The sequence below is a fragment of the Syzygium oleosum genome, unplaced genomic scaffold (genome assembly GCF_021117445.2).
Source record: "Syzygium oleosum isolate NSW1041296 unplaced genomic scaffold, Sole_v2.1 Sole_v2.12, whole genome shotgun sequence".
Classification (NCBI taxonomy): domain Eukaryota; kingdom Viridiplantae; phylum Streptophyta; class Magnoliopsida; order Myrtales; family Myrtaceae; genus Syzygium; species Syzygium oleosum.
Genome location: NW_026607496.1, coordinates 10,555,119 through 10,565,681, shown reverse-complemented (window position 1 = coordinate 10,565,681; position 10,563 = coordinate 10,555,119). Strand labels below are relative to the sequence as shown.

Here is a 10,563-nt window from a genome sequence, read left to right as displayed (position 1 = left end):
TCCAAATGTGTAGTAAGGATGCTGAGCTTTTTTACACACATTATTGCCTGCTGTTTCACTGCTTTCTATTTAGAGGAGGCTAGAGATGAACAGGACAATGTCTGCCTCTGTTTGATGATTACTTGAAATCTGCAGAACCAGTTGTGATTCACAGGTGATTGGGCTCTTATATCTCATGATATGATGATTTCTAAGAGACCATAGACAGCAATTATTTGATTTCGTTTCAATCGATACTGTTAATTATCATACAGAGAAATTCGATAGCGTTTGGGAATGTAGAACAACAAACAATTTAATGGCCAAGTTTATTCTCATTGACTTAAAAAGCTTAAATGCCAAGCGTTCATCATGCTAAATCTTGACAGTTAGGTTACATCATCTTATGAAATTGGAATTAGGTCTTAAAAGCATGTTGAGCTCTAATACCACAATCAGTTGGCACTTCTAATAACAGTGCGTCCAACCCCCATCCTTATGATTGAACGTCTAATCAAAGATAGATCGAACCATGTTCAGATGTTTTGACATTGCTCATCAGAAAAGCTGATACATATACTAACCATATTATCGGAACATGTTTATAATTGATTACGAGCGTCTTATGGCAAGCGGTATTGATTTATTTATCATATCTAAATAACCCCGTATTGTTATATATAAAAATTAACTAGGCCCAACTACAATTTGCATTGGCATAAATAATTAACCGACAAAATCATGATTTTGATGGTTAGGAATATAAAGGGGAAAAAGGTTAGCATGACCATTACAAAGAGGTAAAAGTCTACTTTATCTAAAGTTACATGTATTCACGATCGAGTCATTCAACTTTGAATTTAATTATCGAGTCTTTAAATTTATATAGTATTTCTAATTAAAAATATCCTTTGGATTTTACAAGAGTCGTACACATTACTATGGCCCATCAGCAGGTAATATAAGACTAAGATCTCAAAATTAACAGACTATATCTAGATCCATTGCGCTCGAGTTTTCTACATCAGATCCTCGCTAGCTCCAACAAGTAGGTTAGCTTCATTTTATTTGATTTAGAGTTAGAGATACTCAATTAAAAAGAAGTCATGCAAATTCAAAATTTTAATTCAACAAGTAAAAAACTTCCTAACAACTTAATTATAAACAAAGCTCGATAGTCGTTAAATTAAATGAATCGCTGTTTTGAGGACATGCTTTGTCATAAGCTGAAAAGGGTCAAATTAGTTGGTGATTTTTTTTTTCAAATAATTAATCCATAAAAAAAATTAGGGATAATGACACAAACAGTCCTTGAACTTTAGCTCAACGTGTAATGTACTCCTTGAATTTTTAATTTGTTTAATATAGTCCCAAACTTTAGCTTAATGTTTAATGTGGTCTCTCAACTTTTGATTTGTTCAATGTGATCCTGAATTTTTGGTATACGTTCAATATAGTCTCTGAACTATATAAAAATGTTAAATGTAGTCCCTAAACTTAAATTAATAAAAAGATTACATTGAACATTTTAATAGAGTTTATGGACTAAATTGAATATGTACCAAAACTTTAGAGACGATACTTAACAAATTAGAAATTCGAGGACCGCATTACACGTTGAGCTTAAAGTTTAAGAACGATTTGTGTCATTGTCCCTGAATGATACGGAAATATTAAATATAGTACCTGAACTTGAATCAATAAAGAGATTATATTGAATATTTTCATAGAGTTCATAGACTAAATTGAACATATACCAAAAGTTTAGAGACGACATTGAACAAATTAGAAGTTCAAGGATCGCGTTACACATTGGCCCAAAATTTAAGAACATTTTGTGTCGTTGTGGAAAGATCTGTCGGGTCGGGTCAGTACGGAAGTCCAAAACCAAAATCAATTTGTTTTTGGCGGTTCACTCAATTTCTCCCTCCCAAAAGCGTCTCTCCCTCCGTCTCGCTTTGCTCGCTCGCTCTCTCTCATGGCGGACATGGAAGAAGATCAGTACGACGAGAGTTACGGGGAGTTCCTCCAAGAAACTGGACTCTTTCGCGGTACGTATGCTGGAGCTGCAGCAGACGCCGAAGACGACGGAGGAGATGAAGAAGAAGAGGAGGAGGAGGACGAGGACGAAACCGAAGACGACGGGGACGGCGTCGAGTTCATCCCCGTCGAAGAAGAAGAAGGTTCGCCGGCGGTCGACGTCGCCGGCGACGGCGGAGATGCCTCGGCTTCTGATCAAGCGCGATTCGGCGGAGAAGGAGGAGAAGAACCGAGGGATGGGTGGCTGGGAGGAGGAGGAGGAGAGGGGTGTTCTCCGGGTAGATTTGGGGCCGGCGGTGACGATTCCGAGGCGAGCCAGTGGAATCGGGGCGAGATCGACGGCCTCTTTTGCCCCATATGCATGGAAGCTTGGACCGACGACGGCGAACATCACATGTGGTCCGTTTTCCTTTTTTACATCCTCACCGCTCTTTCCAGTCTATCTGAGCTCAATCGCTTGAAAAAAGCACCGTTCATGTCGTGTCATAGGAGATATGTAGCTGTTGGAGTAATGGGTCTGCGCCATTTCTATAAGCTTTTTGCTCTCATAAAAAAATGCAACTTTTGGGATTGGGACTGTCTTCACTGTTGAGTTCTCGGATATATGAAATGTCCAGTTGATAGAAGCAGCATAAGTCGAGGCACATTCGTTATTAAAGGTCATGGCTTGTTTCGGATGCGTGAAATATTTTCGGTAATGCTCTTATTTTGTTATGTTTGACGAGTGCAGTTGTCTTCCTTGTGGCCACATTTATGGCATGTCTTGCATCAAGAGATGGTTAAAGCAAAGGGGGAACTCGGGCAAGGTTTTTACTATCCCTTTTGTTTGTATATGTTCTCTGATCGGTCGGGGCACTCTATTTAATATTCTTATGCTTGTTCTTCTATCTCTTTTTTAGTGTCCTCAATGCAACAGTAAGTGCAAATTGAAAGATGTGAGGAAACTTTTTGCATCACGCCTTGTAACGGTAGACGAGGAGTCTCAGAAGGTAGTTTTAATCCCCAAAGCTGTTGACGTGCTTAGAAGGATGAAAAATGAGCTTACTTGAAATGACAAGCCCTTTTGTTTGCAGAAAATCCGATTCCTCGAGGCCAAATGTGCTTCTCTTGAGAAGAAGGTAGAGATGATTGCTAGAAAATTCTAAGTTAGATTATTGTGTTGCACGGTATACCTGCTTGTTACTGTTAGTAATTTTCTCGACTAAAGTTACCAAAATGTTTTTTTGACCCAAAAAAGAAAAAAGTTACCAAAATGTTCAATTTTACTTGCATATTCTTTTTTGTCTGGTTTTGATTCTACAAGTTCTATCTTTGGTTGGACAAAATAAATATTTAGGGATATCTTTTTAGCAATTATACTTGGGCTCTCTTAACTATTGGATTAGGCAAATTTGTTTCTGTTTGTTCATTTCTCATAGTGCAGAACTGCATTTGTCACACTGATATCTACAGGTTGCTGGTTGGCATATGAGAGAAGTTGAATGGAAAAGGCAAGTAAAAGAATGGCGTGAGCGTATGAACGAATTTGAAAAGAGAGAATCTGAGTTGAATGAGAGGGTTGATCGTCTTAAGGAGGTAGGCTTAATCTACATTTACTTTATGATTTCAATTTTTTTTAGCCATAGACATTCATATAGCTTTAGCAGGTATTACGGTTAGTACTACTTCTTGGGCGACTTGTGAGGTTCTGGTATCTTGCTCCATTGGCATTCACAAGTTTTGAAGTGCAAATTTGCAGGTCCATCCATAGTCAGAGGTTCAAAATAATTTCTATTAGCTCTGTCCATTCTACTATGTGATTCTGGGAGAATGAGGTTTCTGAGCTGTTCTAATTTCTCGGTCATCAGTTGATGGCACTTTTAAGTGCTTTTATTATGTTACTTTTCTGCAAGGATGCTTGTGGTGTTTGTTCACGTCCTCTGCACAATTTTTGAGAATCTTTGTTGCTATTTAGCTGTACAATCAGCAGTGCCATTAAGTGAAGCATCACAAAAATAATAATGTATTTCTTATGATAAGAAATCCATAATCTTATGCAACCTAGGTTATACTGAAGTTTTGCATTGGTTTCTATTTGTTGGCTCCATAGAGGACAACTAATCTAGAGCGCTTCTATGAAGTTTCGAAGAGCAGCCAATTTGGATCTGCTGAAGCTGATGCAGTACGGCAAGGACGATATACATCTGGTATAAATGAATATGCTTCCCATTTGTGAAGTTATCTTACTCCAGGAAAAGTAATCTGATGACTTATATGCTGTAGGTCATGAATGGGGATTTAGGTTTCATGGTGGAGAATCCTCTAGCAATTTTGAAACACAGGTTCAGCTTTATACATTCATTTTGGTTTTGTTTTGTGCTCAAAATTGGATACGTGCTTCGTTAGAAGCTTTTGGATTGCATATGTAGATAAACAAATTTACTTAAACTGGACGAATGGGCTAATTGTGGGGGATAAGAACCAGTTGCTTGTGTAGCTCCAGAAAAGGTAGTCCTTTCACGTGCTAACTTGCGTTTTGACTTTGAAAGACGAAAGTTGGTGAAATGATGTGCGGTTAAAAGTACTGGGTAAGAAAAATCTGGAAAATGGTGAGTTTGCCTCTACATGCATCTCGCAAGACTTGAACATATTAGAAGAAAGTACAGAATTCAATTATGAATTTCAATCTGCATAAAAGGGGAAAAAAGAGAGCCTAGAAAGGGAGGTTGTTGGTGGTAGAATGGATTTTCCTTGAAAACCGATTTGGAAAACAAAGGTTCCGACTAGAGTTTCTTTTTTTGCTTGGGAAGCAACTTGCGTATGAATCCTTACTTTAGATAACCTACAACAAAGAGGCAAAAGTACTAGTTAATAGGTATTTCCTCGGCAAAAAGGAGGCGAAGTCCAGGCAGCAAATCCTCCTTCATTGTTCTTGGACGAGAATGGTTTTGACAGTTTCCTATGCTTGCACTGGGTTCTCTTGGGTTATTGGAGGTTCCATCAATCAAGAAATTTGGACTTGGCAGGGAATTCGTTTACTGCACAACAAGAAAATTAGGATTGCCTCAATTTCTCTCTCTGTTTTTGTTTGATTTCAAATGAGCAGAACTAGATAGCTTTCTATGGAGAAGAACCTTAGGTTTTTATTTTTATTGAGAATTGGCTAAAAATTATAGGCTTTTGGTATAGTGGAAACTTGCATATGGATGTACTTGCCTTGGTTGACATAGTTGATGATTATCTTGTATTTGAGCTCCCTTATGGTTGTGAGAGCTGTTTGCATATGGCTTTAGCTTTTTGGGCTCTTTTTGTATGTGGGTTTGCACCCCCTTGGTGCCCTATAGTCGAACTTTTTATATATCAAAAAGAGAATACCACCCGGAAAGGACTTGCGAATCTTTTTATATAGTAGATTATTTGCCCAGGTAAAGTAATTTATGTGTTTTAGTGTGGCTGCCAGAAAGTTTTGAACAGTGTGTGGAAGGTTATTTGCTTTGGTAGGGGAATTCATTGGAATTTTTCTCTTTTGTTTTCTATGACTGGAGAGTCTACTTTAGGCATATAACAAATGGGGCTCGTGAAAAACCCCATTAGATTCACGAACAGACAAGATTAAGTCGAATCCCAGATAGGTGTTCTAAGATTGAATTTCTCGCACTTTGTTGTGTTGGAATTGAGCATTTGTCATCTTTCTAATCCACCCGTCTGTTTCTGAATAACTTAAAGAACTTTATTGATGGCAAGTTCCTTTTTCATAATTCATATTGTGGGCTTAGTCAAATTTTTTATTGTTTTTTGTTCCTCTTTAGATTGAGTCATTTTTTAGCTTGCTTGATATTTTTATGTGCAATTTGATCCTTCCGTGGCGTAATGTATTTGCTCCTTTAAAATGTAGAAGTGGCAATCTTCCAATGTACCATTGGTGTGCTATTGCTGGTATTTTCATTTTTTATTCTCCTAATTTTTTAGTTTTTCTCGAGTGAGTATTTAATTACAACATCATATGTCAAAGCAGAAAAAATAGACTTCACTTTGCCATACATGTGTTTGGTCGCATCTTTTTAGTGAGTCCACTTAGAATGGTCACTCAACATTTAAAGGAGCAAGTAATGGTAGGTCATGAAAATATCTAATTGCAGAAATCAAGCAAGTTCGAGGAATTGATTGCGAGAAAGAAAGGATGATGAAATTGAAAAAAAAGGGTACAAGTTAAGAGGACCAAATTAGACTTAACCTAGAATTAAATAAGATGGGCTATTGAATCAGTATTGACCCCTCAAGCTCTACTATCCTTAGGAGACTGTTAGATTGGAAGCTTATGTCATCCTTCCACTATGCGCAATAAAATTGTTGATATATGTAATGGTTCCTGCGGTGCTTTTCTGGCTGTTACTATTGTGGTTTCAGACAGGCAATGCAATACCTTGCGGAGCTGAATATGCACGAAACATGTTAACATTGAACATATCCACTTTTCCAAAAGTCATGGTTTTGTACGGGATATTATCTTTGGAATTGGTGTTTTACAGACCGAACTGCGAGTGGATGGTGCACGTCTATTTGATATATGTGCTTCAAGTCAAATGTTAGTTATAGCACGAAGGCTATCCGGTATAGGGATAAGGGATGCGCTCACCAAGGTAAAATTTCTGGACTTTGGCATGAGTAGTTGGTTCGTTTAGCATAAGTACCAACTTCATTTTTTAGTGTAAATGTGCAGATGAGTTTGATATATCCCCACGATACTGAAGATATCATTCTCCCTTCTAGTATTAAAGCTGTTAGAGACCTGCGTATTTCACCTTTTGATGGCAGTCTTGCAATTTTTGCTTCATTGGGAAAGACATTATCAGTTCTCAGGTAGTGTTCTCAGTGGATACTACTCTTTTTGTTTCCCCTTTCTGTGGCCTCATTTTACAAATTTAAATTTGTTTCATCTCTTGTAGTCTTGAAAGCAACAACGTCATCCTCGCCTATGACCTACCGGTACACATATTGTCTCTAGCTATGGCCTGTTTTTCTCCCTGTCCAGGTTATCAGACTTCAGATATTTGTGTAGAAATTTAGAAATGAAGTAAATGAAGCCACCATATTGTATCTTCAATAGTTACTAGGAAGATCATTGTTCTATTGTTTCGGGCATATTTCTTAGCTTTCTTTCCTTGAAAGTGTTCCAACTATTGTAGTTTAATTTTTTTAAAATATCAGCCACACTGCTTATCTGTAAATTTTCAGGTGAATTTTATTGTGAATGAGAATGTATGATTTATGTTGTAAGGCATGCAAACATGTGCACACTCACTTGCACATGTACATGCATGTCTGCTCAGGTACATACCAATAGGCTCAGGTCCATGAGGAATATTATAGCCATTCTATAAGTCGGTTCTGTAAATTTTCAGGTGAATTTTGTTGTGAATGAGAATTTATGATTTATGTTCTAAGGCATGCAAACATGTGCAAACTGACTTGCACATGTACATCATGTCTGCTCTGGTCCATGAGGAATATTATAGCCATTCTATAAGTCAGTTCTGGTCTTCCTCCTGTCAAGGAATATTATACTATTGACGCTTTGCTTTGTGGGAAAAAAGCTAAAATTCGAACTGGTTCCAGTTACTCGAGTCTGCAGTTGATGGAAATGGTTAGTTAAATTCAGTTAATATGCATAGGGCCTACTTTTGGGCCCTATTGTTTAGGAGTAGAGTATCTGACCAGTTATGCATTCAGGTTCTCGATTTCTGTTACTCAGGAAGCAGGAATCAAACTTCTGGACCAAATATTAACCACGGCAAGCCACTGATTCAACCAAAAATAAATCTGCAATTGAGTGTCTATAGAGTCGTGTAACCTAATTTAGTGCTTTTGCCAGTTGCTACTGTTCATGTTCTGCCTTCGTAATTGGTTTCTACTTCTTCCTTTGAGATGATGCATAACTGGTCTGTGTTGTCCATTTCTCTATTTGGCATCTGAGTGCTCCTTCAGTCGTCGCACTCTGCCCCCAATCTTAACTTTAAGTCTGGTTATGTTTTGGGGTATGGGTGTTTTGACATATTTATATTTCAATGTATCTTGACTCTGCTTTGCCAGGCTGCTGCTTGGTCGTGTTCATGGGATCTCAATAATGCTCATCATGTATATGCAGGACTGCAGGTCTGCCTGCTCCTCTTCTTTCCTTTGTTTGCCAACATACATCAGTTCATTGTCAGATTACTCTCTTGTCCATCTTGCAGAATGGAATGCTTCTGGTATTTGATATGCGCCAAACTCTGAAGCCTATGGAATCTCTGGAGGGCCTGTCATGCAACCCAATTCATTCCATGCATTCTCTTCTACATAAGGAGACTCATGGAGCTAGAACCATTTTAAGCGCTTCCTCAATTGGGTTATGTCAATGGAAAATTGATTCTGGTGAAGAAAGGTTAGTTATGGTGGACTTCATAATTTTTTTAGATTAGCATTCACACTTAAATATGATGCAGCAAGGATCGCACAAACTCTCGTGAGTGGTAAGTCGTTCATGGTCCTTAGTTACTTATATTTTCAGAGAGAGCTCAATCTTGAAGTTCTCCTAGCAACCAAAATAACAGAGGCCTTAACAGAGTGTTATGAGAAAAACTGGTGGCCAACTAACCATTGTCCAAATATACCCATTCCTATCACTGTGTTATGGGGCCTGAATGATGGACATTTTTGCATTGCGTGATAGGAAAATCTCTAACAAGGGCTGTGATACCAATTTGATGTAGGGAAAACCCTAACAAGGCGCTCGGATTCCAATTTATGTAGTTGGAGAGGTAAAAAATAGCAAAAGGAACAAAAACGGGGCTAGAATCGAGTTTAATTGGAGCTGGAACCGGGAAAACATATTCTAGGTTTTATAAAAACCAGTGATATTGGCTGAATGAAGAAAAATCTAATGACAAAAGTGAGATAAAGGCTTATTTATGCTATGTCTAAGACAATCTCAATCTTTGATCTAACATAATAACTTCTAATCTCAACCATTGGACCTCATTAAAAGTCACATGACCACTTACAGCGTAATAACTTAAGAAAAAGACTAAATAAGAAGAAACACATGAAAATACTAGAAGTATAATTATATTCCCGCGTCGTTTGGGCTAATATAATTATACTAAGGTTCAAACCCAAAATCTCCTCGTTACTCATGAGGTGATGATCAATTTGGAAAGTGTTGTGCTGCTCAAGCAAAAAAAGCCATGTTGGTTGAGGTATTCACCTTGCAAAGGAGTTGCAGTGGCAATATCTTCCTCCCCGGTGCGCTTTTTTCAGGGCTTGCACAGGCTAATATTCATTGTAAGATTTATAGCTAATATTCTTCCCTATTTATTATTGCTTTCTATATTTACATTGAGATGGAGATGGAGTGACATGCATTGGTCTTTATACTGTAATAAGATCCTTCATCTCTTACTTTCCGATGATGCATTTAAGTTTACATATGGCCTGTGAGCTTGACTCACTGTGATCTCTGGGCTTTAACCTCAGAATTGTTGTTTATAACAGAAAAAGGTTACAAGTTCACCTCCTTTTTGGCAATTAGATTATTGAAGGTCTTGTTTTTCTTTAATCTTTTTGAAGGCCCACTTTGGTATCTGAATCAGCAGATGGAGGAGTTTGTATATCCCTTGCTTATTGTCCAAGCAGTGATGATGTAGTTGCCACATACCGTCCCAAAGTGGAGATGTATAATGAGGTCACTACTTCTCAGCCTTTATCCACTCCTAGTCCTTCTCCTGTAGGGGGACGAGCAATTCAGGGCTATCACATGCACTTCAGGAGAGCAGGGAGCTCTTATCAGAAATTGGGTACTACTTGTGCGAATGTGAGTGATGTTCGCCTCCCCAAATCTGCAATTGTTAACCTAGAGAATCGGAATCAGCTTTTTGCTTCGGGAGATGAAGCGACCAATCAGTTGATCTTGCAAGAAATACCATCATTTTCAGTTTCTCAGCAATTTCAACTGCAGAAGCATCCTTTCCGTGATGTCAAGTACACGAGCACCATGAACCAAGGCTTATTAAGTTGTTTAAGTGAGGATTCATTGCAGATTTTCAAAGCCAAGCCTGCATGATAAAGGTAAATCGTAGTAATATCTCTGTTATTTTCCATTAGCACGGTGGTTTGTGAACTGGTTTGGTTAGCTCGTCGTGTTGAACAGAATTTAGCTCATAAAACTCTAGAACATTATCGGCTGATGTACAGACGTTTTCTTTCTTGGTTGGCCTCATGCAGACTATCAAATCTAGGAGATCCTTGGGGGTTTGGTTGCGTTTTTTCCCCAGCAATCTGATTTGGCTTGTCCATGACAGACAGGGAAAAAGGTAAGATCACAAATGTATGGTTGGATCAACTTGCTTTTAGTTTTTGCTGTTGTGATTGGTCCATAACTCCATGGGCAGCACTTGAATCACATGAAAGTCACCGTACTTCTCTTGTATCCTTTTGAGCAATGAATACAATTTTCTTTCGACAAAAAAAAAATCATATGGATTAGAGAACTTTGCAATCGATTAATTATACATTATACATTGTTAGGCA

At 38.0% G+C, this 10,563-nt stretch overlaps 1 protein-coding gene across 1 annotated transcript; it reads left to right on the top strand.

Moving 5' to 3' along the window:
- Positions 1 to 1,896: 1,896 nt before the first annotated feature.
- LOC115674181 (uncharacterized) lies at positions 1,897 to 10,563 on the top strand. Its single transcript, XM_030596523.2, has 14 exons — positions 1,897 to 2,418; positions 2,750 to 2,825; positions 2,919 to 3,008; positions 3,093 to 3,137; positions 3,472 to 3,594; positions 4,109 to 4,205; positions 4,282 to 4,340; positions 6,528 to 6,638; positions 6,719 to 6,858; positions 6,945 to 6,984; positions 8,089 to 8,151; positions 8,232 to 8,419; positions 9,604 to 10,101; positions 10,258 to 10,563. The coding sequence occupies exons 1-13, from the start codon at positions 1,958 to 1,960 to the stop codon at positions 10,094 to 10,096; spliced, it is 1,986 nt and encodes a 661-aa protein (XP_030452383.1). The 5' UTR covers positions 1,897 to 1,957; the 3' UTR covers positions 10,097 to 10,101; positions 10,258 to 10,563.